We start from the raw sequence: 25,156 nt of genomic DNA on the forward strand, positions 1-25,156 counted from the left end.
GTGGAATCAACATTTCTGCCCAAAGGATGGCCCGAGCATAAATAACGCCGAATGAAACACGAAAGAAACGAGCGATGACGCGAGCGGCCCGGCGTCGCCGCGCGTCCGTTCACAATAGCGAGCTAATTCTTTTGAAGGCAACTAGGGACACGGATACTTTAAAACGAGCGAGCGGAGTGGGTGGCTACGCGGAATTTGTAACTCGTGCGTCTAGCTCCCTCCACGGCCGGATCGATGTTCGATCAACGAAAACCTCACGACGATTCCAGCTCTCGTAAGTAAACTTTCCCGGTGTTTCGACCGGTCGGATCAATCGAGTCGCTTCGTTTTATCTTCGTCTCTTCGTTGACGCGATCCGGACAAATAACATTCCATTCGGCGCGGGCGGAATAACACGATCGATTAACCCTTTGCGGACGAATGTCGACGTTTCGAGATGAAGTTTTTATGTTTCGAAGATTGACACTCTGTAGGCTCCAATGTTGCACCAGGAATGATATTAAATATTTTAATGAATTTTCTATTTTCGCTAGGGATACCATAAAAATTAGTTGCAGTTGCTGATAGATTACAAAACGACCTGGAGTGCTAAGGGTTAAGTAAACAAATAATTTAATTACTCGAACGCCAAGAGATAAGCGCGTAGTTTCTGTTTCTCCTATTATTTACGTAATTGATACATAATTTAGCTTCATCTGCTGAATATTTTGTATATTTCAAAGAATCTTACTCAAACACCAAGAGATCAGCACGTAATTTCTGTTTTTCCTATCATTTTAATAATTGATACATAATTTAGCTTCATCTGCTGAATATTTTGAAAATATTTAGCTTCGTCTGCTGAATATTTTATATATTTCAAAGAATTTTCATCCGCAAAGGGTTAAGCGCGCCGGCTTCTATGAGCTCTATATAAGCCCCGACTTCTTTATTCGTCGGAGACTGACATTTCGATTCGACGAGCGAAGTAACCACCAACAACCGTCGGCGGTCTGTTTTCTTCGGTTTTGTTTATTTTCTTGCTCGCTGCCCTGGATACGCGAGCGAACAGTGCGATTCGAATGCGATACGCATTGATCGGGCCTCTCGAGAAAATGTATTAACCCTCGTAACTTGGACAGTCGATCTTATATCTGTGCATGTTGTGTCTCGGCGACAATTAACGTGACCTCTTTACAATCCTACGTCAGCATGATTTCGCTAAATCAACTTCGATAGATTTCCAATCCGATCGACTCCAACAGCCGTGAATTCGAAGAGACAGAGGAACGATGGTGGATTAGTAAATGCGTCGCAGTATGACAAATTAGTTAATTCATTCCACTCGGAAGTTTTTCACTAGAAATATTCGAACATCTGATGAGATAAAGACAATATTTTCTGAAACTAACTCGAAGAGAAATACGTACATTGAAGAAGGTTATTTTATTTCTATATTTCTCAAATTGATGCGTTATGCAAGGTATAATATTAATTTGCACTCGAGAGGCGACTCTCAGTCACATGATTCGATACGACAAAACTATGAAGCTGAATGTTTAATATTTCAAATTAAAATTTGCATTGCTACGTGAAATTTTTGTCAGAAAATGTTGAATATTTCCATTGAAAAACTCTCGAGTGCAAAGGGTTAAATATCAAATTATAGTTTCACTATATAAAATCCGGTGGTGAGTCACCTCTCGAGTGCAAAGGGTTAATATTGCATTGTTGTAGAATAATATTCCCAAGTTGCTTTACATTCTTTAACACTAGGTTTATTGTTACATTTATGTAACTTTATAAAACTTAAATTTTATGTATTAAAATACATTATAATTGGGGTACATGTCAGTGTGATCGCATCAATCAAAATCGTAAACATTTAGAAAATAATATTTCTAAAATCCAATATGCGTGAATTTCACGCGTCCCGTAAACCTAGTGTTAAAGGTATCGTAGCGTTGAAGAATCGGTTATAGACGTTTCATTTCGACGCTATCGCGTCGAACATTCCTCCTGCTTTTTAATTGATCTTGTAATACACGTAGGTGATATACCTCGCGAGCAAGGTCGCGTGTAACTATTTAAATGCGTGTAGCGCGCGAAAAGTTGTTGCGCCATGTTCGTTCATTTCGACGAATTATTTACGTAATTCGTTGAAAATCCGCGATGTACTCGACCTTCTCAAGGCTGCGAGTCGATATTTAAAGAAACCGTTCTTTAGCGAACTACCTTCGAGAACTATTCAGGGGATATATGCACGTGTCACGGTATAGAACGCAGTCGAAATTTGAATAGATGCACATTCTGGAGATTCGCGATGGGGACAATTTGCCGCGTTAAATAAAATATTCATTATTTTCGAGATATCGACAATATTCTTTGCAACTTACACAAAGGAACAGATTGTATAAATTACACGGCACAATTGTTTCATTTGTTTCGCGTGTTAATACCTTGAGCAACATTTTATACTGAATTTTTCCTTTTATCATTTCGCTGCGTTCAATGGCGGCCGAACGGCCATTTTCTAGAAACCCTTCATACATTAATCCCTTGCACTCGACAATATTTTTGCGAACATTCATTATTTTCCGACGAGACATTAACAGTATTATTCGCAACTCGCACAAAGGAACGTCATAAATCATAGGGCAGAATTGTTTTATTTCTGTTTCGCGTTAATCAATCAATATTTCATACTGAACTTTTCATTTCATAATTTAGCTCGATAAAATGGCGACTGAGAGTCGCCTGTCGACTGCAAAGGGTTAACATACGTAAGTATATACCATTATCATCATCACGATCAAAGGAATTTAATTTAGAAAATTGTTTCGTGTACAATTGTTACGTATTAAATTGCTGCTGATAAAAGGTTAAGTGAACGTTCGTTCATCGCTAAGTATTTGAAACATCTTGTCGCGGTATCGAGCATTGACTCGCGTCAATTAACGACAAACGAGACGACAGGATATCTTAAGTGGCATGCGCGACGAGATAATTCCGATGCGTGATGACTTTCTCCGGAGGAATTTCGGAGAAAGAATACCACGTCGGCGTAACAATACGCTCCGGGAAACTCGAGGGGAAAAGTTTCTCCTCGGTCGTCCGGGATTTTAAGCACCGGCCGGCCGCACCTGATATTAGTCGATGAAGTTAACGATTTCACGTCGCGTTGTAGCTCCAGAAGCGGGATTCATTAAGCTCGCCCCCATTATTTCATTCGAGATAGAAGAGTCTCGCCGCGGGGGTAAAGATGTTACCCGAGCTGCTTTCCTCCGATTCGAATTGGAACGATCGTTTTCCAGCGTGACACTCGAACGGTTTTCCACGCGATGGAAATATATCTTCGATCGAATCGGATCGATGGTGATATTAACCCTTTGTACTCCGAAGTTTCTCGCTAGAAATATTTCAACATTTTCCGATGAGACGATATTTTGTAAAATGAACTCGACGAGACATTCACGTGAATCGATGGACAAAGCTATTTTACGTGAATATTTTTCAGATTGATGCATTGTATGAAGTATAATATTAAATATTATATATTATAATTAGTAGGAAATCAAGTGGTGACTGAGAGTCACCTCCCGATGGCAAAGGGTTAACCCTGTGCACTTCAGATGGTTTTGTAATCTATCAGCAATTGCAACTAATATTTATAGTATTCCTAGCGAAAACGAGAAATGCTATAACATTTCTTAAATCTTTTATTTTCCTTAGTGCAAAATTTGGATGCGTGGAAAATCGAATAATTTTAGGGTAGTTTCTTTAACACTAGAACTACCGAGCATTTAATACGGTTAATATACAATTCCTATAAAAATTGTAACAGATTATTTTCAGTTTCTTTAGACACTCAATATAGTACTCTAGTGAAACTATTTATTTTCAAAACCATTTCGAATATTCAATTCGAAGATATCAATCATTTTGAAACCAGTCATTTTGACTGATACGGTAGTTCTACTGTTAAGATTCATTAAAATATCTAATATTATTCCTGGTGCAATATCGGAGCCTACAGAGTTCAAAGGGTCAAGCAATCGATACACAATTCAGCTTCTTTCGAAGGTTCGATACATTTCAAAAAATCTCCAACCGCAAAAAGTTAATCATTCCATTTATCCCGACAAGTGGCCGAGAGTCGCATCGTGATGTAATTCGTCATAAAAACCAGGCGCAATCTGAAACATTTTTTCCACGTTAATACGCTTCAAATTCCCTCGGCTCCCGACGCTCGTCAACGTTACGAAATCATCGTGCAGCAAGAATGTTGCGCGTCCGCTTGAACGAGACGATGCACGACACATAGGAAGCGGAAACACAGCGCTCGCATGTCCTCCTCTGTCAAATAGTATACCAATGATCGATAACGTCGCGGCCCGGTTTTTTCCCTCGTATTACGGATGATATAACGCAATGTCTGCGACGATGATGAAATCTCGAGATCTGACCCGCTTTCGACACCGCGACAAAACCACCCTTTCATATTTTTTTTTTCTCCCTCCCTCCCTCCCTCCCTCCCTCCCCGCTTCTGCCCGTTTTCTTTTCTCTCCGCCTCGTTACAAGTGCATTGTGCTGTCCGCGAGGAGTCGAATCGTTAACTTCGAAGGCACTCGGGCTCCCTTGTTAGCGATTTCGTATAAGCTCGCGTATCTCGTGACTCGCGTATTTATTACGTGGCCATTAATTACACGGACGCGATTAAGATTATTACTCGCGAGGAACAGCGAACACGTAACAGCGAAGAATTATCTCCGACGGCCGGAGAGGAGGGAAAAGGATATTCAAGGTGCACCATAGCCGGTGGCGCCATCGTAATGGTACTCGACGAGTTCGAAACTAACTTGTCCCTTAAATTGATTTTCTAACCTGATTGTTCGAGCGCGGTATAATCTCGGAATAAACGGTTGATCGAATGCCACGCGGTTTTTGTCGATGAAGCAATTCAATGGAAAGGTAAGAGTTACCGAAAAACGAACGGATTTCCCCGGTTAACAGGTTAACCGCCTTTTTCGATCGCGACGCGTTCCTCGGTTCTCCGGCTAAGTACGTTTTTGAACAGTCCACACGAGTGCGGCGTAGCGTGAAGGACTGCAAACGAGAAAACAATATTTAAGCTTAACCCTTTGCACTCCAGAGGCGGCTCTAGGTCACCGAATGACTTGACACAGCGAAACTGTAAAATTTGATATTTAACACGTTGAATGCCGCACGATCTCATAGAGTAAAATACAGAAAATAGAAGTGTGATATTGAATCACTTTAAATTGTATTATCATTGCATGTTGACATACCTGAGTGGCACCGCATTAGGGAGCATTATTTATAATATAGAAATATTTTCAAGTAATCATCGTTCAACACTTTAACTGCCATGTCGTCCGAATTCGGGTGACAGCATTTTCTCCGTCAACTTAAAAATGAATTTTCTCGGTGACGTATCGAACGAACTGAATTTTGTTAGATGCGTTAAATATAGAAAGAGCAGTAGGGCGACCGTTATAAAGAATTTTGACCGTTCAGTTTCTGTTTTATTATGAAAATTATTTTGACTATGCGGAGGTTTTGGCTGGTGCTTACTTGGCAGTCAATGTGTTAATTGAATGAACTATAGTAATTCGATTTGGTTGGGGTCACCGGTGACCCCCATGGCATTCAACGTGTTAAACTTCGTATAATGCGTCAATGTACGAAATATTGAAAGAAAATAATTCTCTTGCACAATGCATGTGAGATTTCTTAATTGAATCTAAGAAAATATCGTCTGTGTCTCGTTAGAAAACATTGAATATTTCCGGTGAGAAAGTTCTGGAGTGCAAAGGGTTAATAGAACCGTGTTACGCGAGATCGTTAAGGACCGTTAAAGCAGCCCGGTCTCCGAGGTTTTCGGGAGTGACCTTCGAAATGTGACTTTCGTCAGAGGACTCGTTAATTTCTAATTACCGTGTGGCCCCGGCGTGCGCGGGTTATTTAAGTGTAGCGTTTCTGGTGGCCGATGTAAAAATATCGCGAAATTTCTATTTTTAGTGGACTCGGGTTTAATCGTGGGACCAACCGATCTGCGAGGCGGCTTTGTGAATTCGAGAGACCGTTTCGAAGAGGTTTCTGACGTTTAACGGGATAAGGTAATCGCATTTAAACGGCACATTTATCGCCCTCGGTTAAAAACTGAACGATAACACGATGTACGTTTCGGTTACACGCACCGATTGCCAAACGGCAACAATAAAAGAGTGCCAGAACGCGTCGTGACACTGTGATTAAGATTAATCGCCGCAATAGTACGCTGGACTATAAATAGGCGCCACTTAAACAGCAACAATTTCGTACGGTAAACAGCTCTTGTGAATGGGATTTATATATTCCCCTGGTATTCCTGTTCACGTGTCTATTTTCTGTGCACGTAACGCCTACTCACGTGAGACATATACAACGCTTTGTTTGTGATATCTTGGCATTATCATAATATTACCTTTACTTAACGTAGGAAAGTTATCACCGAACACGTGTACTTATCTCTGTCCAAATGAAAAAATTACCTTTCCCCTGTTATTCGGATCGTTAACACGTTCGTTCATTTGCACTGGTCAGTGAATTCACTGGATTTATTTCGTCTGCGATAAACACATAAAATGTTAGGATTTTGTTGATAACAATAAGGAAATAATGTTTACAAGGTAAAGAAAGGGTAGCTCGTGTAACAATTTTCGGCTGCAGATGCTAGAGATTCGAAAGATTTCCCGTGTGACAGATGGCAGCACCTATCAGGTCATCTGCAAGGGACTCTGTCAACGTTCAAAATTTAAATTCACGAATAGACTGATAGAGTTTGCTTTGAAATTTGTTTTTAATATCAGTTCGAAACTTATTGACCCTTTACAATCGAGAGATGCCTCGTACTCATCAATTGATTTCATACGGTTAAACTATAGAATTTGATAATTAATATTAAACTTCAGTCAACTTGAGAAATATTCAAAAATAGCCTTGTCAATGTAAGTGTGATTTCTCGTTGAGTTTCACAAAATATCCTATCTCATCACAAAATGGTAAAATATTTCTAATGAAAATCTTCCGAGTGCAAAAGGTTAGTAAGATTTTATTTATCGGTACTTTTTTATTGAAATATTCTGACGTACCAGTCAGATGTTGACCATGTGTATAAATACAGCCACAATTATTGTTGAAATAACGGTAAAATCGCAGACCTCGTTTAGGATAAAATTCGCGAAGGAAATTGATCCGGGGATTGAAGATCAGTTTGAGAACCACTGAGACGAACGAAATCCAAATTTCCAATGCCTTGAAGTTCGTGCAAAGTTTAGGGTAGTGTAACGATTTCACGTCGAGTGCGCACGAACATTTACCGCGATTACACGACAAGTTGTCAAGGGTAAAAGTACTGCAGTACTGCTGCAAAACTTTCAGCGGAACTGTCAACGCGCATCAATGACGTGTTAGTCATCTTGTCATTTCGAACGAAGAGAAAAACGTTGAACCCCATCGTATCGTAAACCCTTTTTTTTCTATGTAAAGAAAAGCAAGATCATTTTTCTTACCAATACCAAAATCACTTCTATTTCGATTTGATTTCATTTATCGATTTTCTCTCGATAATTTTAATAATTACAAGTACTTACCGTTTAAGGAAAGATTTCACGAGGGAAGTATAATCTGAATTTTGCAATTAGAGTATACTACTGGTTGAGCATTATTTATAAAACGTTTCAGAAATATTGAAACAATGGATTCCAATGATAAGTGATCGAAATATAAAGTAGACGTATGTTTCTGTTGTACAGACAAATATAAACGTGTTCCCTGTGCGTATTGACACATTGCACTCTGGTCCCGCGATAGTGTGGAATTTTTAGTCGCTTAATCACTGTTCCCGCAATATTGCGAGATTTTTTTGTATGCATGCATGCTTGCGCATTGATGTTTATTTATAAATGAAAAATTTCGGTTTTGTTGGATCTGTGGTGTTTGTTGAAGTGTATATGACGAATATTCAATGAAAATATACTATTTTATGGAAACGTATAAAGTTTTTAATATTTTTACACTTGGGCTTTCAGCGACTGATATTTAACTGGCACGAAAATGCGTTAATATTTCCCGTGTTTCAACGGGACTTAAATAATTTATTATCAATCTGTAATACCACCGTTGTGTTGTTTAATATTTTTTTCTTTTCTAACATTTCGCTAGAAATAGCGACGAGTGCCAGCCAATGAGGGCAAAGACAAAATAGCCTCCACGACTCGTGAACGTATCGTTAAATTTTCCGAGTTTCGCGGAGTTACGGGAACAATACTATATTAGAATATAACCTCTTTAGAGAAAGAGAAAAAAAATTTGCGAAGCAGCTCGTTGGTTTCGTTAATAAGACGGAACAGTTTTTTTGTACAGTTGACTTGATATTATAATCGCATGGAACTTTTCGTTAAGCATGTCTTATCTCGCGATCCGAGATTAATCTTGTCAGATAGTAAGGTGTCCGTGAATAAGAGATGACCATGGTTTGTTCAAGTTGCGTTATAGCACATCTAATAAAATTTATCGTGACAATTGGTTGTATGAAAGCTGTCGACAACCTACATGATAGAGCAAGCATCTGGTCACTTCGTGCCTTCCAAATTCTACTCTCCCACTCCATCATAGGAATTCTTAGGTTTGGTAAGGAAGTACCCTTCGATGTTTACATTATTCTGCATCTTGATATCAATGTAGTGTATTTTTAAAACAACATTATCTGTACAGAGCCCCCTAAAAGTATAACTAATAAATTATTGGGGGTCATGCGGAGGATTAGTTGGTATGAAACTACATAAGGGTATTATATTTGACTTTTCAATGTAAAACTCTAATGGAAGAAGATGTGTTTTTATTTCATCATTTATAGTATTTCAGTGTCATTGGAACAGGTGAGAAATAATATTGTAACTTTAATGCACTGATTCAAACAAAATTCTTGAAACAAAGAAAATAATCGTGTCTGACTATCACTGTGTAAAAGATAATGATTAGTTTGCACGAGAATTTTATTTAGCACTGCGAAATATGCATTCTCTATTTATAAGCTGATATAATTCGTTGAATATGCACTTAATATTTAGAGGCTTATATGGCTAATTAAGCGGGCATATCATTCGCTTTATGCTTACTGTGCAAGACACAACATGTGTTTGAATCTTTTATTTTGCTTCTTCTTATTGCATTTCATTATGGATTGATTTTGCATTGTGGTTTAGTTTGGTGACAGACCTCACTTGCATAACTATAGTTTTCTTCAACAGAACATTATAATTTAGTTCAATAATACGAATGGAAAAGTAATATTGGTAGGATTCAAATTTTCAATTATATTTGACTTCACAGAAAATTGTCATTCGACAATCAATTTCTTTAGACTTGTATTATTGAATATTTACTAAATTTGTAATACATCAAAGTACTAAATATTAAATATTAACTGACATATGGTCACTGTACCTATTATGTAATCTGATTTTTTGTTTTAAAAACTAACTTATTTTACAAGTTTGTAATGTAATGTTTATGAATTTCCACTACATTTGCAAATATATAACATTAATAATAACATCCATCATCCATATTATTTCTCACAAGTTCCAACTGATACATTCACTCCCACATTAATCTTACAACTACACAATTATCTGTTCATATCTGTCTTTCATGATTTAGAACAAATAGTATTGCCCTTTGCATATTTTCATTTCTCGCTGTCAAGTCGTGTTAGATGAGCACAGTGAAGAATTTGGGAGTTCTAAATTCTTATAAAACTCTGATGGCTTCAAGAATACAAAAAAAAAGAAAATTTGTTTTTCGCTTCATTGTTTAGAAGCAATGAGAATAGTAAACATAGTGGCACTTGTACTGAATTGTGTGTATTGAGTATTAAGCACATTATTTTCAGCCATGTTACTTCCAGGAGCTCCATGTATTACATCAGCAACCGCTTTAATAAAGTACCTAAGGATTTTCTATGACTGGTACTCCAAGATTGTTGATGTTGCACCTTTGGCATTGTTTACTGCTGGTATCCTATCTGGATATGGGATTAACGAAACTGTTTGGCTCATAGTACTTTCCGTCGGCGTTTTGCCAATATTTTTCCAGCTGCAGCCAAAACGAAAAGAGAGACAGATAAGAAGACATCAGTTGTTACTAAACATTGCTTCTACATTGCAGTTGTTAATGATTGCATTGGTGGGCTTACGATATAGTAATTATAATGTTATCAGTCTGGTTGCTTCCTTCATTTTCGAACGATTTTTCATCGATGAATTTTGCTACTATTACGATATTCCAAGTACGGACCTGACCCAATATTCTCTTTGCTTCATAGAAATTTTTATGGTGTTAACTTTAAACGAAGTGTGAATAATATTAATATATTGAACAGTTATTGCATTTTTATATCCTTAACAAAAATAAACTGATTTTTCAATTATACACTCAACTTGTATACAAATGTCGCGCCATTTTGCGGTATAGCAAGTTCCCTAGAAGAACGAAATATCCCTAGGTCGTAAAATTCTGAGAGGTTAAGAATATTGCCATACTACCGATCCTAAATAAATCAAATATTTCAGCTGTTTCGTACAGCAATAAAATATATAATCTTTTATAAACTCGTTGAAAGACAGCATGAATAGATTATACAAATTCTTTTTTTTTTAAATTTCAAGATTTGAAATATTTCCAGAGGCCCAATCAAAACGCGTTTCTTTCTGTGACGTCACATCCGTCAAAAATTACGGTTAGTATCCTGTCTGTATTGAATGCAGATCCTATGATAATACTTAAATTGCTATAATGCACTCGATGAGTTAATGTTCGAGTGAACACGAAAGCGTTCGATGCAATGTATTTATCAAGGATTCGGATACGAATCGACCGTAATTTGCTTTGAGTTCCATTGAATCAACCAAATGAATTTAATTGCTGAATATCGGTGTCGATATCACCAAACGAATTAACCATAAGTGTGAATCTTCCTGAGTGCAGGTACTCAGGACTGAACTAGGTCAACGAGGATTCGCGTAGTACGAGCTGTGATAATTTCATTTAATTTTGCTGTGCCGTGTTGATTTATTGATCGTTGGGACACGGTTCGGCAGTAATAATATCTGTGAACGTAACGAATCGGATGTTCGATCGAACGTGGTCAACGTAACAGCAGAAATTGTGCAACTTTCTCGAGCAGCTGTTACTGGAAAATGCGAGTGCGCGTCTCTGCCATATTTTGGCAGGCCAACTAATAAAGCTGCCGATACATAATCCCGACTCATTGAGAATTTCTCGTGCCTCTAGCACTTGGCGCGTGTAAGTTCACGGGAAGGTGAATAATCAAATTGGTTCTGATGAAATCAGTCACCTCTGTCCCCGAAACAAACTTTCAAGGCATCGGGCGTGACATGGCAGAGCGTCTGGGTTTAGGTCCCGAGATTCGGGAACTTAAACTTGGACAAAGCTTTACCAACAACAGATCTACAGCCTTTCACACCTTAAAATGTTAGTGTGCGAAGTACATTTCATGTCTGAGTCTTTAGGGTTCGTTTATAAATATTGGTCCCTTAATTCCAGATGATTTCAAGCCTGCTAGTGTTGATGTTTCTAAAGTAGCGAGGGTTGATGTTGGAGCTAACAACACGATGACAGTTACTGTGCCACATTTAGATGGTGCCGGAATACCTCACACAGTGTTTAAAGGTTCTCAGAGACCTTATCACAAAGAATGTGTTCTTATAATAGATAGAGTTACAGGAGAGATTACTTTGGAGAAATTGACAGCGAACATACTAGTTAAGAAAACTAGGTATGATTGGATTTTGTATCTTCTTTTTGGTGTATCACAAATAAATTGTAAGCAGTTGATATACGGTACATAATTCTTTTAGAACAGAACCAAAGTTGCAGTCACATTTAGGAATTCCTGGAGGAAATAATAGCAGTAGACCGATAACTCCAGTTGAAGCTAAGAGGAGTCCCACGCATGGCAGGGCAACTGGGAGAACAAAAGTTACAAGTGGAAAGAAAAGAGAACCGAGCGTTCAGTTACATCCAAAGCAGTTCAGTCCTCTTAGAGTTTCTCCGTATCATGGCAAGAGCCCACCATCCACTTCAACTAATAGGTATTTGAATATTTCTTATTTTAAATAGAGATCTTTGTATTTTGTGACTTTATATTAGAGCTGTATATTCATATCTCTGTAGTTTAATCATTGGTGTTATCATTAGGGCTGTATTCTTGCCAGCTTACAATCTCCATCACAGAAAATGCTAGAGATATGGCTCTAAAAGTTTCTGGTCTGAAAAATAAGAGGCTTCAATTTAATTTCGCTTATCAGTATTTGGAAGAGAAATTTGAAAAAGTAATTGTTGAATGACATTTTGAATAATTCTCTAGTAGTTTTCCTATGTAGTAATGATATTGTAATACATTAAGATTTTTTTCTAAACGTACTAAAAACACACAGAACTTTAGTTCACCAGTGCAACTATCTGCCGCACCACCTTTGGCTAGTTTGCCAATGATTGGTTCCGAGATCGATGACTGTCCTTTGATGGCACCTGGATCATTCCCCCCAATGAATTCTTCTGCACCTCCAAGACCCTCTCCTGCTGTGAATACTCAACCAACCACAAAACCTCCTGTACACGTAGACAGTGATGAAGGAGCTCTAAGTGATTCTACTACAAGTAGCTCAAGTTCAGATAGTTCGGATAGTGATTCTGAAACTGAAAATGTTCCCGTGATACCAGGAACTAATGGTACATATTTAAGATAATTATTTGATTATTATAAATGTATAATGTATTCTAAAAATTATTGAGATCGTATTTTCTCCAGGACATACGAATAGTACAGCTTCCTCTCCTACACGACTGATGTCAGATAATCTTTTAAACGACGATTTGCAGCTATCGGAATCAGAATCTGACAGCGATTAATGGTAATGTATATAAACAGCGTACAATAATACATTATTTTGAACAAATGAATGATCGTCGATACAACATTTTTCAGATATATCGGAAGATCTTTCAAGATCGTTATGGTCAAAATATTGTTTTTCCAGCATATCGTTTGCTATGGTCTATTAAAAAATACATGAAGATAAAATAGAGGAATTGTTAATTTTGTTGTACATCACAGATGAAACTGCGATAAGGAAATACGAAAGGATGCCTCCACACATTCTACATGTACTGCAGTAATTTTTTCTGTGCGCAAGCGCATAGCAAACGTTTGCTTTTTCCAACAGTTAAACATATGGAAAAAGTAACGAATACGAATGGTAATATAGTGTATGTACATTTATGTATAAGGTATTAGGGATTGTACAATTATTATTGACTAATATTTAGTGTAATTACATATGATCTTTACTTTCTTATATACTTTAAAGGTAGAAATCTTGCCGAAACCATTTATGTACTTCTTAGGAAAGTGGCAAAAGTTTTCAATCGTTTAATGTTGAATTTGATTTTTGTGTTGTTCAAAATGCTTCTGATATCTGGATGTCATAATACCGTAGTACGTCCGTTTGGTTGTACACGAACGGTCTCGTCTCAGAATGCAAAATGTCATATACGATGTGTGCACAAAAACGATCAAACGACTGTATTACTTAAAAAATATTTATTTAAATGAAATTGTATAAATTTAATAAAGTATTCATTATAATACGGATTGTATTATATACATGCAGGATATTTAATAACAAATTTTACATCGATTATATATAAATAGTCCACTAGTAACTTCACCTGGAGTTACTTACGTTTTTGTACTATATAAATTATAATGTTATTCTTCAACCTGACAATAGTTCTTAATCTTCATGCAAATTAACAGTTTTACATATACAACTAATGTCATTTATAACGATCTATGTTAGTGTCATCGGTAAATATTATTCATTTTAATAAATTGTTTTTGTAAATTTGGTAATCTAATACCAGTCTAGCGAGCTGGCTACGCCGACCCAAATGGAAATTGCTTGATCGGTTGCAAAGCTTATACACGTTGTTGTTGTAGGCGCTACTGCATTCGGTATCTTTATATTTTACTTTTAGCGTTGGTTCTATTGCCCGTAATATATGTACATTACTAAAAGAAACAAACATTTCAAAGAGAGACGTGACAGGTAGATCCTGTGATAGTTTTAAGAGTGGCAGAATGTCCCTATCGAAGTGTGTTATTGGAATGCTAGTCTCGACCGCTCTTCGCACTGAAACATTAGAACGTGTTGTTAACGTGATGTACGACAAAGAAGCCTCTTAAGTAATTACATTGACGCCAAAATAATTCGTTGCTCTAAGAGGAAAGTCAATGTAGCCTGTGATGTCTGCGACAGTCAAAGAAGTGACCTTAATCTCCTCCTTGACTATCAGTGTAGTAAATAGTATAAAAAATATGTTTTCGAAACACTTACTTGTATTGTAATCTTTGACGTAAAAAGCAATATTATTATAATTATAGTTATCGTATCTCCCGTGATTACGATTGATGTCTGTGTCAACATGTTTTGCATCGTTTATGTGAGCTATGTCAGGGTGAAATTCCACAAATGGAATTGGGCTGAATATCTGATACTGACTGATGGTATTCATACGAATCTAAACATTTGCAGACTAGTAGTTAGTTTCAAATGTGGAGAAAGAATTAAAATAAGTAATATACCTACTCTATTCAAATAATCCAATCGTAATTGTATTCCCGTCTCAACAAATAGTATTAAACTTTCTGGTGAAAATTTACGAATGCACAGATCTGTGACAGCGATATTTAACATCGGATCTAATTCGATGGACGTTACATTACTTGGTAAACGGATAGAAAGCCAAGTGATCTTCGAAAGATTTTTTTTATACTTGTCAGCTAATGTTAACGCGTACTGTTTAATGTCGTGAAACACGTCCCCTTTACCTTTCGAAGTGGAACCAAAATTGTATAAAAGAGCCTACAGAAAAATCAAGGTTGTCAATGAATTGGAAAAGTTAGCTATGAAAATTTTCACGATAAAAGAAAAACAATTCAAGAAGTACCAACCATCATTAGGAAAGTTTTATATTTCTTCTCCATGCAATCTATGGCATACTGTTCCAAAAAGTTCAATGCAGCCTGCTTCTTTGATGAATCGACAATCAATACTACGTTTACCCTTGTATTTTCTGTTACGTATGGAACAGGTAGAATTTCAACTTTACCAAGAGGCTTGCACACTTCGATTCTTTTCCTTATTTCTTTGCCAGTGACAGTGTCGGTAAACGCTAAGTCTAATATATAATCCATTCCACGCGATGCATCAAATTTTTGGTACCCGTTTAGTAATTTTTTGAATTTTAATTTTTGCTGAGAGCTACTAATGATGTTAGAGGCTGTTACATTAATTATTCGATCAATGTCGAACTTTGCATCAACCTTTAGTTCCTGTACAGTTAAGAAGTCGGTACTGAAAAATGTATGGGTTTCATTAAAATATGTCCACCGTAAGATATCGAAACGTCCGGATGCTTTGTTTCCTGGTTGATTACCAACCGGCCAGGAAATATTGTGTTCTTGGGGTGGACCTAAGTACGCCGTTGTTTTAATTGATTTCCTGATGTCGGATATTTGTCTTTGAATTTCAATAGACTTCATCTGAAAGCAGTACGATAAATGACAATTATTAAATGTAAATTGATTCCATGAAAAAATTGTGTCTGTTTAATAATCTTACTGCTGCAAAATAAGTGTTGAATTTGTAAATAAGGAGGTGATCGTATATCGGGTATATCACGAACGAATTTAGAAACTCTTCGTTTCTAGCTAATTCCTTAAAATGTTTCTCAAATAAGAACGTGGGTTTCAACTTGGTGAATTGGTACTGTTGCCCTTGTGTATGATTGGAACAAGGCGTTGATGACGAATGAACGATACATCGACCAAAATTAACGTCGTCCGAATCGGAATAAGCATTCTTTACACACCAGTCTAAATTGTTCTTCAATTCTTGTATTACCGAATTGCTCAAAAGGATCCCTGAATCTGAAAATGAGTCGTGTGTTTCTATTAATAAAAGAGTAATGCTAATAATATGATGTTATAATATAAATGAAAATTTACCTAAAGAACAATAATTCTGAATATCTCCAGGAACACCCACATGAACTTTCTGACTTACGCTAATCTTGGTAATAAATTGCATCAATTTTTTAGCATTGATGTAGCTTATATCTTTAATCAAGAAATAGTAATCATAATTTTCTAAGTAATTATCAACTATATATTTCATAGTGTGGAATGGTTTCAAAATGCTTCTGGTATCTGTGAATCCAACTATACCAGGAAGTGTAACATTCGGTTTAGTTCCTTCTGGTATTGAAATAAAATAGCGTATTTTATCCGCCATATGAGCCACTGTCTTATTAATTGCTATGTCTCTACTATGCAAATGTTGTTGGCTTGTGATCACGCCTATGAATAATTTTTCTTTGATTCCAAGTTCAGTGGAATAATATCTCGGGCGTATTAGCGTTTTTGGTACTTTTTGTGCTTGTTGCGGTTTGCTATTGATATTTATCTTTGGTTCGTATTCATCTAAATCATCTGGGTAGTTTGAATGAGGCATTTGGTGATCTATATTGATATCATACTCATTCATATTGATAGATATTGACATCATACTGAGGCTTAAGCCCATACTTAGTCCAATTATTAAATACATATTTCCCCAACAATAGGATAAAAATATTTTGAACACTGGATTCATTGTTGCAGAATATTTAACAATATATACAATATAAATAATCTGTTCGGTGCTTATCACAGAAAATAGAAAAATTTGTCTCGTTTTATTAGAAAAAATAATCTCACATGCCAGTCATATTTCATATGGCTCGTTTTTTTTTCATTTTCCAATAGTAACATCAAACACTAAAGGATTCTTGTGTAATAATTTGAATAACCTTCGATATTTCTTGCAGCTTCATCACGTAAAATATATTTATGACTTCTTTATTTCACTTTTATATCACACGGAAGACATAACTTACTCTGCATTGTAATTTTTTTCGCATTGAATTTACTAGATAAACTTGGAAAATGTGTTTAATTAACACATAACTGAATTTCGCATAATACCAAGATAGATATTATATTTATTATTATTCTTCAATAACATAACGGATAGTAAAGTGTGTTATTCAATTTAAAATTTAAAACTTTTCACCTTCACGAAATTAAATTCTATAATTTAAAACCGTTCTATTTTTGTTCTTTTAATGACAGGGGTTCTCACTAATGTTGCAATACTTCTTAGAAGCTCCTTAAATATGCTTCTGTTTATGCTTGCCTGTAAGCGTATGCTATCAATCTTCCATTGTTTTCAAAGATATCTACATGTTTTAGATTAAAAATAAATCTTTCTATTATATTTTCAAAAATATTAGCATTTCGTGTATGCGTTTGGTAGATCTTACTTCATTGAAATGTTCTTAAAATTGGCGAAGTTAATATCTTTGAAATAAACTTGAATATTATGTAAAAAATTTCTGATATTCAATTCATTCATAATCTTATTTTGAAACACAGAAAAATATTCAAGCATAGAAAGTATATTGTACAATTTTATATTAAAATTTTTATTTATTCATACTCATATTTGTTCTTAAGGACTTCAACATATTATCATCGACAAGATAGAAGAATAGATTGAGTATCTAAACTTTCGTAGTCGAAGTCAACTACTTTATCGACTTAGAAATTCAAAATATAATTTTTAGTATTTCGTGTAACTAAAAGAGCTGCTGAAATTTAGGATGTCACAGAAAATATTCAAAGGATCTTAGAACTATAGAGTATTGAACATTTTATTTTATTTCAAAATGACTGAAACTTTCAAAATTGATATATATATTTTATTACAGAGTAAAATTGATGCATAGAAGAGTTTAATGCCTCAAAAAAGTTTATCGCGAAAATACAGTGACTATCAAATCTACTCTTGTATCACGTCTATGGTACTATTGATTTTTCTATTAAACGCGCAAGTGTAATTCGAATTGCAAGAATTTCTATGAATAGAAATCGATAAAATATTATGATTAATTTTAATAGAATTATGAAAGTAAGGAGAATATTATAGCATCTGACATAAGAGCTGTTTCAGAATGTTAATTGAACATGAGAGTACATTTGTGTTTAGACGGTCACACTTAGGTTATAAATACCACGTAGGGTGTATATAAATTGTTGTATATTTAAATATTGTAAAACACAGAAAAGGCGTTAAAATGGAATTTCTGATCAAAAGGATTCCGAATGTATTACTTACGACTGGGATACCTAAGAATTCAAAATTTCTACGATTTGCATTTGTGAATTACTTTCATAATGGTCGTGTTCTATATGACAAAGATGACACCAAACTTCCTATGCACCTGTTTACTGGGAATGAAAAGAAGAAAAGTGCATATTTAGATGTAATACATAGGTATACGAATGAACCCGCTTTGAGAAAAAAACAAGTAGAATTCATTTTATACGCTATGAAATTTATGGATGAGTATGGTGTAAATAAAGATATTGAAGTGTACAAAGCGCTATTGAATGTATTTCCCAAAGGTGAATATGTAACAACAAGCAGATATCAAATTCTGCATTATCCAAAACAACAAGACACAGCTTTAAGGTTATTATCAAAAATGGAAGAGAATAGAGTAATGCCCGATTATGAGATGCAAGAATTGATCATAAACATCTTTGGCATAAGAAGTTGGCCTGCAAGAAAGTATGCAGCATTAGCATATTGGATGGCAAAATTTCATCAATTAAATCCTTGGCCAATTCCAGATCCTCCACCTACCGATCATAAAGTGCTTGGACAGTATGCTTTGAAAAAAATGGCTAGTATGGATGTGTTAAGCAAAATTACAGAGTACAAAACAACAGATGTACCTGGGGCTACTGAGGATACATGGATTTTATCTACAATGAGTAGAACACAAGAGGAACTTCTTGCTGTACAACCTACCGATCAGTCTTTATTTGTTGAAGGACCTTTTAACATTTGGATTGGAAATTCCTATTTACATTACTTTGTATTGAAGGGAGATCCAATTAAACGGGAAATTATATATGATTCTGCGGATGGTAAGACAGTAATATATTTAAAGATTTTATGTTGCAGATTATATTAAAATTATTTTATTCTATTGTTTTCAGATGTATCTAACTTGCAAATTCCCTTTTGGGAGAAACTGCATAATAAAATTCCTGTTACTGATCATGAACAAGACGATGGTGTATATTATGCAATGTGTATTACAGGCACATCCTCTAAAGATTCTTTATTATCATGGATAAGATGTTTGCAAATAAAAAATCCAGTCCTACACAAGATACCAATAACATTTAAAATAAAATCAGAAACAAGTACAGAACATCCACAAATAGAAGCAGAAAGTGATGAAATAAAAGCACTAAATGCATAAATATTGACAAATAAAAATTAGTTTATGAGAATAAATTCTAATTTATATTAACTTATTTCACCTAAGTTAGACCATTCTAAATTATTTAATACCATATTTTTTATAGTTGTGTACAATTAAAGTATATTGGAATCTTGCTCAATCTAAAATATATGCTACTGTTTACTGTGAATATCCAATGCATACAAATTAATATTCATATAAGGAGCATGTTTATTTCCTCTGTGCATACATTATTCAATGTATTTATCTATATACATGAGTGTTCAAATGGAAGGAACCTTGTTTAACTTTTAAACTAAATTACATATAACCATTGGCTGGCATCATAAAGCAATTGACCATTGAACAGTGAAAACGTATTTCATATAGCAGTACTTTGAAACTTACATTATATTAAAATGTCAATAAATAATTTTGTTAAAATCAGTGCGAATATTCAGTATAGGAATTCAAAATGTAAGTAGTTTATTATATTCATTACAGTTAATTTACTTAGAAAGTTTAAATATAGAGCTTCACTAAACTTTGAATTTCTAAGAAACTAAATGTCTTTTTGATAATAGTTATTAATTTTTAAATTCTTAAGTTTCATTATTACAGATAATAAAATGTAGTTCATTTTGTTAGGGTTTATTAATCAAGTACGATTTTTTACAATTAATACGACAGACCTCCCGAAAATGCCAGACTGCAAATATATATCTTCTAATTACACGGTGAGATATTTTATTCATCTTAACGTTTTTGGTATTCCATAAAGTTAAAAATTGACTGTGACCCAGGGTAGTAATTACGAAGATATGAAAACAGCATACAACTCAACTGTGTCCCCTTCTTTAAAACCATTTTATAAAGAACCCTTAATTATACACGAAGGTAAAAAACAATGGTTATGGGATCATCTCGGGAAACGTTATTTAGATATGTTTGGGGGTGTTGCCACAATATCTGTTGGACATGCTCATCCGTAAGTACATGGCTTGTAAAAAACATAATGATCTCCAAGGAATAATGGATAGAATAATAAATATAATTTTTAATAAATTAGACAACACAATGGTGGTTTCCTTGTCTTTGCTCTCTAGGAAAATAGTAGCTGCCATAACTGAACAAACAGCAAAATTGAATCACGTGTCCTCTGTGTATATGCACCCTCGTCTATATGAATATGCAAAAAAATTAGCTAAAAAGTTTCCTGGTAAACTGAAAGTAGTCTACTTAACAAATAGTGGTTCAGAAGCAAATGAATTAGCATTTTTGATGGCTAGAGTTTATACGCGTAACAACAATATCATTTCTTTAAAAAATGGTTATCATGGAGCAACTTATGGGACTGTAGCATCTACTGCGATAAGTACTTGGAGATACCCAATTATTGTACAACCATCTGGATATTTACATGTAAATATTCGTACTTACACATTCCAGTTTATACTGAAATAAGGGACAAATTTGCCTTTAAATAATATTTAACTTCAGGTAGGATATCCAGATGTTTACAAAGGTCAATGGGGTGGATCAAAATGCAGAGATTCCATAGTACAAGCAAGCAGACATTGCGATTGTAGTCAGGAAAAGTGTGTAGCATCGGACAAGTATTTCTGTGACTTTGCAGAAACCTTTTGTTTCAGCTTGCCTCGCACAGAAAGCGTAGCAGCGTTCATAGCTGAAAGTATTCAGGTACCCAAATAATCTAGAAAAAGGAAGTTAAAGGAAGTACAAAAACATTTCTTCTCTAATTAAGCATAAATGTTACGTAACCGTTAGGGAGTAGGAGGAGTTGTACAATACCCCAAAAGTTTCCTTCAGAAAGTATACGATCACGTCCGCAGCAAAGGCGGCCTTTGCATAGCGGACGAAGTTCAAACTGGGTTCGGCAGAACTGGTGAATATTTTTGGGGTTTTGAGGGCCATGGTGTGGTACCTGATATAGTGACATTGGCGAAAGGTATAGGAAATGGATTTCCTTTGGGCGCAGTAGTTACCAGCGCCGAAATAGCCAATAGTTTAAACACCGCGCTACATTTCAACACGTTTGGGGGAAATCCCGTTGCATGCGCCGTGGGAACAACAGTTCTTGACGTATATATACCTATAATTTTCTAACGTTACCTGAAACTATTTGAAATGTAATATTTTGTTCAAATTATTATAGATTATCGAGGAAGAAAGACTTCAAGAGAACGCAGATATAATTGGCACTTATCTGATCAATCGTTTGAATACCTTATTGCTAGAGTTCCCTAATATTGTCGGGGATGTTAGGGGAAAAGGACTAATTATTGGCGTGGAATTAATTTCAAATCCAGAAACAAAGCTACCATTGAAAAATGAACATATCCTCGACATTTTCGAAAATATAAAAAATATGGGTGTCCTCCTTGGTAAAGGAGGATTACATGGAAATGTAAGTGAATTAGTATACATTAAATATTTGTAGTATTTAAACGTATGACTAATTGTACTTAAAATGCATAGGTGCTGAGAATAAAACCACCTTTGTGTGTAACAAAAGAGGATGCGGATTTTACTTTTGCAGTGATCAAAAAGGCATTAGAGGAACATCAGGAGAAATACTCAAAGGTATAATTAATGTAGGTAATTTTAAACAAAGTACAAATGAGAAGGGCAGATGAATACAATCCCATTTATTTGGTGTAGTCATTAAGATTTACAATTATGTTATGTTACAATTTGTACAATATAGTTTCTTATGACACTATTAAGCTTAAGTTAGCATGCAAACTGCGAGACTATTGTAAGTGATAGTAATTATTCACATTTTCTTTACCTTTTGTACATTTTTCATAATTTAGGAAAAGAATACACTACATTTTTATGAAGATGAATGACAATATTTACGTTAGATTAAAAAATAATTATATGCTGACCTATTAACAAATTAAAGTAAAAATTTGTGATATTTTCAATTGTTATAGCTTCAGTCTTCTCGATCAAATGCATTCCGAATTTTATGTTGTAGTAGCTTTTGCATCTTCATCAGTATAACAAGCGATTGCATACATTTTAAAAATATAAATATTTTCGACATTTTTTATCTTAAGCATGTCACAGAAAGTAGAATATATACATAAATCAAGGTATTAAAATGAATTTTTCTCTAAATAAATGTTTTTCTATTCATTCAGATTTAGAAATTCGTAAATTCACTCTAAATTTATTTTAATAATTTTAGTTTCAATGCTTCAGAACCTCCATGTTTTGTGTACACTTTTAACTGTTTTTCATGTTCAAGCTTTCAAGTTATGTAACATGTTCTGAAGACAATTAATCTTTTGGAAGACTTGCTCTTGAACAGATTATGTAAAGATAAACGTAAAAAAATACAATGTTATTGATAGTATGTTATTAACAAATATAAATAAAACGAAATTTCTGTATAGTAAATGAAGACATAAGACATGGAGATTTTTTACATTTGGAAATAAAATTTGGCACAAAATATATATATGTATATATAATCATACATTAAAAAAGCTGCAAACGTGAAACGTTATTTGTCTTTGTTATTGCCTAGAAACTTTAGCTATATTTAATTCGATAGCTATTACTTAATTACTGTTTGTATCACAAAATATTCAGTTCTTTTATAATAACATTATCCACGGAAAAATGATTGTATAATTGTTTTTCTATTTAACGATTAAATGACATTAGTTTTTATATTAACTTATGTGGTCCAGTGATAAAGTATTATCATAAAAATGTTGAATTTGGATAAGGAATACTAAAACATAATACATAACATGTAGTTACCTACTGTAGAAATGAAATTTGGATGTGAACATTAGGCAAGTAAATTTGTCAACACTATTTTTGAGTCTGGTAATGTATCAAGAAGATAATGAGATGATTCAGCCATTGAGGCCAGATCTGCCTCCAATAATGCCAATTGAAGTTCTCTTCGTGCTTTTTGCACAACATACACCATTAATGAAATACCTATTAGAATCTAAAAATGCAACGGATATAAGCAAAAAGTGTATTCACTTTAGATAAAACATATCTGACTTGTTTAACAAGATACCTGAAAACAGAAGACAATATAACCAGTAGCTGCTGTTGATCTATCCTCGAGAACATCTTGCATAGATCTCAGACTACTACCCAAATAGATGTTAATTATTTGAGCAGGTAATAAACCCAATGCGCTTGCTAAATGATATTGAATGCCACCCATGTTGCTCACCTAAGAATGTAGTTTACATTACTATTTTAATTAGATATGTATATATATTTATACAAAAAAAAATGGTACGTACTGCAAAAATAGTATTTTGCAGACCAAATGGAATTGGAGTCAATCTTGCAAACAGTACAACTTTGAAAGCTTGTGGTCCAGATATAACTCTGAGTATTGCTCTTGCAGTATCATTTTGTAAAAGTGCTCCAATTGGCAGTTTTGATGATAATGTGCTAAGAGTTACATGTGCTATGGCTATTCCTAGATTAGCAGATAACATCACCATCATAATACCTCTTAACATACCAAAGAGATAGCCACTAGCAATAATAAGGAATAAATAACCAATTACGATAGGGAAAGAAACCACAGTAAACAAAGCAATAAATATTATAGTGACGATCCATATGTTTTGATGTTCAATCCAATAAAGTAATACTTTGATGTAGTCCCTGCAGATAAAGACTATTGCTCCTAGAAGAGCCAAAGTAGCAACCGTTACAACAATGTAACATAGTGAATTGGAATTTATGCAGTTGCATTGTACCGATGAAGAATTCTTTGATGGACGAACACTAGCTTCCACATCCTCTATATTAATTATATCCATGACCAATACAATTATCCTTCATTATGTACATGGAAGAGATCGTTCAATTATCATCCTCTTGATATAACCTACTTGAAAAACATTAGACAATGTTACTCATGAGATAACTTCTTATCAATTTTTTTGTTTTTAAATACATCCCATTATTCTTTAATGGTGATAAGAAAGAAGACATTAAATCATTCACAAGTGTTCAGTTTAATTAAATATATCTAATACTTTATTTTCCACTAAAATTAATAACAAGTTTCTATCATAACATTTTAATATCAGTTCATCATACTAAGATCCATTAAAACATCGATTATCTTAAATATTACGATTGTTAGGTGAAGTAACTTTCATTTAAAATGCGCATAATATGAAAATTAATTGCATCGAATGACGTAGTTATCGGTTATTCGTTTTTAAATATTTTACTAGCCATATTAGCGCGAGGCCATGCAAATAACAAACAGGTGTGCAAATTATTTTTACCTCGTGGCACTATCATAATAAAGAATCTCGTAAATCGTTATTTTCTGTCGTTTCGTTCATCACTGGTTTATTTAAACAACAGACCAACTCTTCTTCTCGTTTCTCGTACCAGCGTGCATTCTTGTGGAAGAGTATAATAGATTTTCAATGTAAATACAAATCATACAAACGCGTTAAACACACAACAGCTAATTGAAATCCGTTTACGTTTCCTGTTCTCATCGAACGGTATAGGAAGATGTCAAAGCAGTAACATTTATTGCGATGTTTCTTCGATTTGTTATTAGAGGGCTACTATGCTCACTAGTCCTCCAATGAAGGTAAGTCGTTCAAATTATGTTCCTAGTTACTGCGCA

The 25,156-nt window shown here is 34.7% G+C and overlaps 7 protein-coding genes across 15 annotated transcripts in view; 5 read left to right on the forward strand and 2 right to left on the reverse strand.

Moving 5' to 3' along the window:
- The window catches only part of GlcT (ceramide glucosyltransferase), a 43,990-nt gene extending 32,504 nt beyond the window's left edge, over nt 1-11,486 (forward strand). Inside the window, exons 2-4 of one of the 6 annotated variants that reach the window (XM_031993573.2) lie at nt 6,022-6,119; nt 10,713-10,783; nt 11,032-11,486. The gene's annotated coding sequence lies outside the window, so the exon portion shown is untranslated. Of the gene's footprint in view, nt 1-6,021; nt 6,120-6,226; nt 6,279-10,712; nt 10,784-11,031 lie in introns of those variants that run through there. The other 5 variants (XM_076367290.1, XM_031993576.2, XM_031993575.2 and 2 more) reach the window with 5 other exon arrangements.
- LOC116434817 (uncharacterized) lies at nt 7,323-10,404 on the forward strand. Its single transcript, XM_031993589.2, has 2 exons — nt 7,323-8,673; nt 9,953-10,404. Exons 1-2 carry the CDS (start codon nt 8,508-8,510, stop codon nt 10,402-10,404), a joined length of 618 nt encoding a protein of 205 aa, XP_031849449.1. The 5' UTR covers nt 7,323-8,507.
- Eaf (ELL-associated factor) lies at nt 11,388-13,730 on the forward strand. Its single transcript, XM_031993584.2, has 6 exons — nt 11,388-11,538; nt 11,611-11,842; nt 11,925-12,158; nt 12,512-12,798; nt 12,878-12,980; nt 13,055-13,730. The coding sequence occupies exons 1-5, from the start codon at nt 11,388-11,390 to the stop codon at nt 12,976-12,978; spliced, it is 1,005 nt and encodes a 334-aa protein (XP_031849444.1). The 3' UTR covers nt 12,979-12,980; nt 13,055-13,730.
- On the reverse strand, nt 13,655-21,352 carry Chpf (Chondroitin polymerizing factor). 3 transcript variants are annotated; one of them, XM_031993568.2, is made up of 7 exons: nt 21,301-21,352; nt 16,139-16,651; nt 15,753-16,060; nt 15,083-15,673; nt 14,718-14,993; nt 14,466-14,649; nt 13,655-14,261 (listed from the first exon to the last, which is right to left on the reverse strand). In XM_031993568.2, the coding sequence occupies exons 2-7, from the start codon at nt 16,641-16,643 to the stop codon at nt 13,948-13,950; spliced, it is 2,178 nt and encodes a 725-aa protein (XP_031849428.1). In that variant the 5' UTR covers nt 16,644-16,651; nt 21,301-21,352; the 3' UTR covers nt 13,655-13,947. The 3 variants fall into 3 exon arrangements, with proteins under 3 accessions (XP_031849428.1, XP_076223403.1, XP_031849427.1); XM_076367288.1 differs by lacking the exon at nt 21,301-21,352 and adding an exon at nt 16,893-18,030; XM_031993567.2 differs by lacking the exon at nt 21,301-21,352 and having other exon boundaries at nt 16,139-18,030.
- On the forward strand, nt 18,307-19,678 carry ECSIT (evolutionarily conserved signaling intermediate in Toll pathway, mitochondrial). The gene is made up of 2 exons (XM_031993583.2): nt 18,307-19,165; nt 19,238-19,678. The coding sequence occupies exons 1-2, from the start codon at nt 18,307-18,309 to the stop codon at nt 19,504-19,506; spliced, it is 1,128 nt and encodes a 375-aa protein (XP_031849443.1). The 3' UTR covers nt 19,507-19,678.
- Nucleotides 19,821-22,138, forward strand: LOC116434807 (alanine--glyoxylate aminotransferase 2, mitochondrial). Its single transcript, XM_031993569.2, has 8 exons — nt 19,821-19,965; nt 20,137-20,225; nt 20,292-20,476; nt 20,595-20,910; nt 20,989-21,189; nt 21,277-21,591; nt 21,665-21,916; nt 21,988-22,138. Exons 1-8 carry the CDS (start codon nt 19,908-19,910, stop codon nt 22,096-22,098), a joined length of 1,527 nt encoding a protein of 508 aa, XP_031849429.1. The 5' UTR covers nt 19,821-19,907; the 3' UTR covers nt 22,099-22,138.
- Nucleotides 22,124-25,106, reverse strand: LOC116434815 (transmembrane protein 64). Of its 2 annotated transcripts, none has more exons than XM_031993585.2 (4): nt 24,801-25,106; nt 23,793-24,394; nt 23,558-23,719; nt 22,124-23,482 (listed from the first exon to the last, which is right to left on the reverse strand). In XM_031993585.2, exons 2-4 carry the CDS (start codon nt 24,321-24,323, stop codon nt 23,318-23,320), a joined length of 858 nt encoding a protein of 285 aa, XP_031849445.1. In that variant the 5' UTR covers nt 24,324-24,394; nt 24,801-25,106; the 3' UTR covers nt 22,124-23,317. The 2 variants fall into 2 exon arrangements, with proteins under 2 accessions (XP_031849445.1, XP_031849446.1); XM_031993586.2 differs by having other exon boundaries at nt 23,793-24,391; nt 24,801-25,105.
- Nucleotides 25,107-25,156: the final 50 nt, after the last annotated feature.

This window comes from Nomia melanderi, chromosome 4 (genome assembly GCF_051020985.1).
Source record: "Nomia melanderi isolate GNS246 chromosome 4, iyNomMela1, whole genome shotgun sequence".
Classification (NCBI taxonomy): Eukaryota; Metazoa; Arthropoda; class Insecta; order Hymenoptera; family Halictidae; genus Nomia; species Nomia melanderi.

Coding starts and splice junctions, on each gene's coding strand:
- LOC116434817 (XM_031993589.2), top strand. CDS start 8,508: ATGACCATGGTTTGTTCAAGTTGCGTTATAGCACATCTAATAAAATTT. Junction 8,674..9,952: donor CATAGGAATTCTTAGGTTTG/GTAAGGAAGTAC, acceptor TGTTACTTCCAG/GAGCTCCATGTATTACATCA.
- Eaf (XM_031993584.2), top strand. CDS start 11,388: ATGAAATCAGTCACCTCTGTCCCCGAAACAAACTTTCAAGGCATCGGG. Junction 11,843..11,924: donor ATACTAGTTAAGAAAACTAG/GTATGATTGGAT, acceptor TAATTCTTTTAG/AACAGAACCAAAGTTGCAGT. Junction 12,799..12,877: donor CGTGATACCAGGAACTAATG/GTACATATTTAA, acceptor TATTTTCTCCAG/GACATACGAATAGTACAGCT.
- Chpf (XM_031993567.2), bottom strand. CDS start 16,784: ATGAATCCAGTGTTCAAAATATTTTTATCCTATTGTTGGGGAAATATG. Junction 14,994..15,082: donor ATAAAACTTTCCTAATGATG/GTTGGTACTTCT, acceptor ATTTTTCTGTAG/GCTCTTTTATACAATTTTGG. Junction 14,262..14,465: donor CGTCAAAGATTACAATACAA/GTAAGTGTTTCG, acceptor CTAATGTTTCAG/TGCGAAGAGCGGTCGAGACT.
- ECSIT (XM_031993583.2), top strand. CDS start 18,307: ATGGAATTTCTGATCAAAAGGATTCCGAATGTATTACTTACGACTGGG. Junction 19,166..19,237: donor TATATATGATTCTGCGGATG/GTAAGACAGTAA, acceptor TATTGTTTTCAG/ATGTATCTAACTTGCAAATT.
- LOC116434807 (XM_031993569.2), top strand. CDS start 19,908: ATGTCAATAAATAATTTTGTTAAAATCAGTGCGAATATTCAGTATAGG. Junction 19,966..20,136: donor TCAGTATAGGAATTCAAAAT/GTAAGTAGTTTA, acceptor TCATTTTGTTAG/GGTTTATTAATCAAGTACGA. Junction 21,592..21,664: donor TGGGAACAACAGTTCTTGAC/GTATATATACCT, acceptor AAATTATTATAG/ATTATCGAGGAAGAAAGACT.
- LOC116434815 (XM_031993585.2), bottom strand. CDS start 24,323: ATGGATATAATTAATATAGAGGATGTGGAAGCTAGTGTTCGTCCATCA. Junction 23,720..23,792: donor TGCAAAATACTATTTTTGCA/GTACGTACCATT, acceptor CTACATTCTTAG/GTGAGCAACATGGGTGGCAT. Junction 23,483..23,557: donor ATATTGTCTTCTGTTTTCAG/GTATCTTGTTAA, acceptor TTGCATTTTTAG/ATTCTAATAGGTATTTCATT.